The sequence below is a fragment of the Rhipicephalus sanguineus genome, unplaced genomic scaffold (assembly GCF_013339695.2).
Source record: "Rhipicephalus sanguineus isolate Rsan-2018 unplaced genomic scaffold, BIME_Rsan_1.4 Seq1165, whole genome shotgun sequence".
In the NCBI taxonomy this organism is placed as follows: Eukaryota; Metazoa; Arthropoda; class Arachnida; order Ixodida; family Ixodidae; genus Rhipicephalus; species Rhipicephalus sanguineus.
The window spans coordinates 10,622-13,414 of record NW_023614427.1 but is presented as its reverse complement, the minus strand read 5'-3'; the positions used below and the strand labels follow the sequence as shown (position 1 = coordinate 13,414).

General features: G+C 45.0%; 1 protein-coding gene across 1 annotated transcript; it reads left to right on the top strand.

The window, feature by feature from the left end:
* Nucleotides 1-1,041: 1,041 nt before the first annotated feature.
* LOC119376308 (sulfotransferase ssu-1) lies at nucleotides 1,042-2,007 on the top strand. Its single transcript, XM_037646202.2, has one exon. The coding sequence runs from the start codon at nucleotides 1,042-1,044 to the stop codon at nucleotides 2,005-2,007; it is 966 nt and encodes a 321-aa protein (XP_037502130.1).
* The last annotated feature ends 786 nt before the right edge of the window (nucleotides 2,008-2,793 follow it).

Sequence of the window (2,793 nt, the reverse complement as noted above, 5' to 3'; positions counted from 1 at the left end):
AGTGGATATATGTTGTAGATATTTCCTGTGCTCAACCTTTACCAAGTTATGGTCTCTTAAGTTTGTCTATATAACCACTAAGCAGGAATTAAGACAAAACGGCAATGCCAGAAGCGAAGAATCAAACTATTACTCATTCGGAGTCCTTGCATAATCAGGAAGTTCCGTACCATACAAATATTTCATGGTGCGTTGTTTGCACTATAATGAAAACATACTTTAGCATACCTATGCGCCAGCTTCTTACCGGTTATTTTCATTCAGCGCATTATACGATATTTCAAACAGGAACCACTCTCTATGCTCCTTCGCATTGTGTGTTGGACCGTAGCTGCTAAAATCCTCGTCAGGCTGCTCTATGTGTCCATCCGCTGGATCAGCTCTTTCCCTCTACACGATGCATGGTCTTAGGCGAGTAAAAGGCTTTTACCACGGACTGCAGACCTGTGAGCTGACTTCAAGATTATGGACGTCATGCAACGAACAACCTCTTAGAAGCAGGTATATTGATTATTGGAATAGATAATCTGTTTCTATCAGGGGAATCCAGCAGGAGGGTTAAACTTTTTTGAACAAAACAACAAAGTCGGCCATTTTTTCTGGCCCTTGGGGGGTCCCCTAAAACCGAAGGGCCTGGTTCATTTGAACCCTTTGAACCCTGGATAATCCGCCCCTGATCGGGGCTGTTCTGGAGCCTATGCAAACACCCGAGGACTTAGTAAACAAGTGAGCTTGCCAAGAAATACAGGTAGGTTCAAAGTAAAAGCCGAGAGGTTCAAGAAAACTTCTTACGAAATTGCCGCATTTTTATATAAACCTAACTTCATAATTCAGGTCAGTAATATTTTTTTAGTGTTGCAACGAAAAGTTATACGGTGATCAATAAAACAAGTATTTAACATCGACACTAAAGGCGGTGCTCTTGCTGGTGTGCTTAAGTTCAAGAAGTTAACACGACATTGTTGTAGATATTTTCGCATTGTTACCAAATACTCATTTGGTGTAATTTTCTTGTTTCTACCTGCAGCTCAGGCACTGGATATGGAGTGGAAGACGCGATTCTACGAGCAGTACCATGAAGTAGACGGCTTCTACCTCAGCAAGGCCTTTCCGGTGGAATGCGTCCGTTCAGCACTGCGCTACAAGGCGCAACTGGGGGACCTATTCATCGTTAGCTACCCAAAGTGTGGCACAACATGGATGCAACAAATTGTCTACAACATCATAAACGATCACCCGCCTCCTAAAAACTTACTGCTCGGCTGTATGGAGATGCCTTTTCTCGAAATGCAAGGAGCCGAATCTGTCGAAGACATGAAGAAACCAGGTCCCATCAAGACACACATGCCCTTTCGGTTACAACCTTACTCGAAGGACGCCAGGTACATTTACGTAACGAGAAACCCGTACGACTGCTGCGTCTCGTACTTCTACCACACCAGAGACATGCCCGATTACAAGTTTCAAGACGGCACGTTTGATCAGTTCTTCGAAATGTTTCTGGAAGGCAAGGTCGACTTCGGTGATTACTTCGACCATTTGCTATCCTGGTATGAGCACCGAGGCGATTCGAACGTTTTGTTTGTGACCTACGAGCAGCTGAAGAAGGATGTCAGGACCTCGGTTTTGAAGATTGCCGACTTCATCGGACAAAAGTACGGCCAGAAGCTGCGGAATGACAACAGCCGGTTAGAGAAGGTGCTGAAGAACATTAGCGTCGAAAGTATGAAAAAATGCGTGAACGAATCCTTGAAAACTTCGCTCAACGAACTGGAGGCTCGCCTGGATGGAAAGGTGCCCAAGTGGCTCGGGCTTTTGAAAGAATCAGCAGGACCTGAAACCTGTGAAAAGCCCACGTCTGGCGATTTTGTTCGGAAGGGCATCGTCGGAGATTGGAGGAACCACTTTTCGGAAGATCAGGTCAAGAGACTACAAAGCAGGATCGAGGAGAAGACGCGAGGGAGTGATTTAATGAATTTGTGGAATGACACGGACATTCCTCATTAACAGTTTAATGCAAGGTTTTTGTGTAATTTTGGAAACTCGTGCGGCTGAACTCACGCGTGTGGATTAAGCATCATGTGTCTATGAGCACGCATGTTCCCCGTAGTCGCATTTGTCACATGGAAGGCTCAATGCGAGATCAGTCAGGAAAAAAAGAGAACGCTCCAGGGAAATACACATGATATATGAATATAAACAATTGCATGAACATTTGTTTCGTTAGTGTTTGAATTCTTTCGAAGGTAGTTGTCAGTATTAATTAATGTCATGTTCCCTTCTGTCCGGGTAAGTACAGTGACGCCACAGGTGCGAAGTGGCAGCAGAAGTATGTGCAAAGGCACATTGCCGCGTTCTTGTAAGCGCCATATTTACTTCAATTTCAGTGGCGGAGCAGTCCCCGAAGAAGGCTGCACAGAAATCGGGTACGTGCCAATCAGCGCATTGCATAGCATAGCCATGAATAGTGGGCCTATATAGAGTATAGCAAGGTGTGAGAAAGGAAAGGGAGTGTGAGGAAGCGAGTAAAGTGAGGATTAGGAGGAAAGGAAGGAGAAGTATAGAGGGTAAAACACGGGACAGCCTTGTATAGAACAGTTTATTAACGAGTGGAAAAGAGAGGAGAGGGAGAGAAGGACTCATGTTAGGATGAGGCAGGGGGAAAGGAGGAGATGAGAAGGTAAAGCATAGCATAGCCATGTACAATATAGCATAGCAAGAGGTAGGAAAGATAAGTGAGCGGGAGGGGAATTACGTTACGGTTAGCAGCAGGGAAAGGAGAGATGTAGAAAG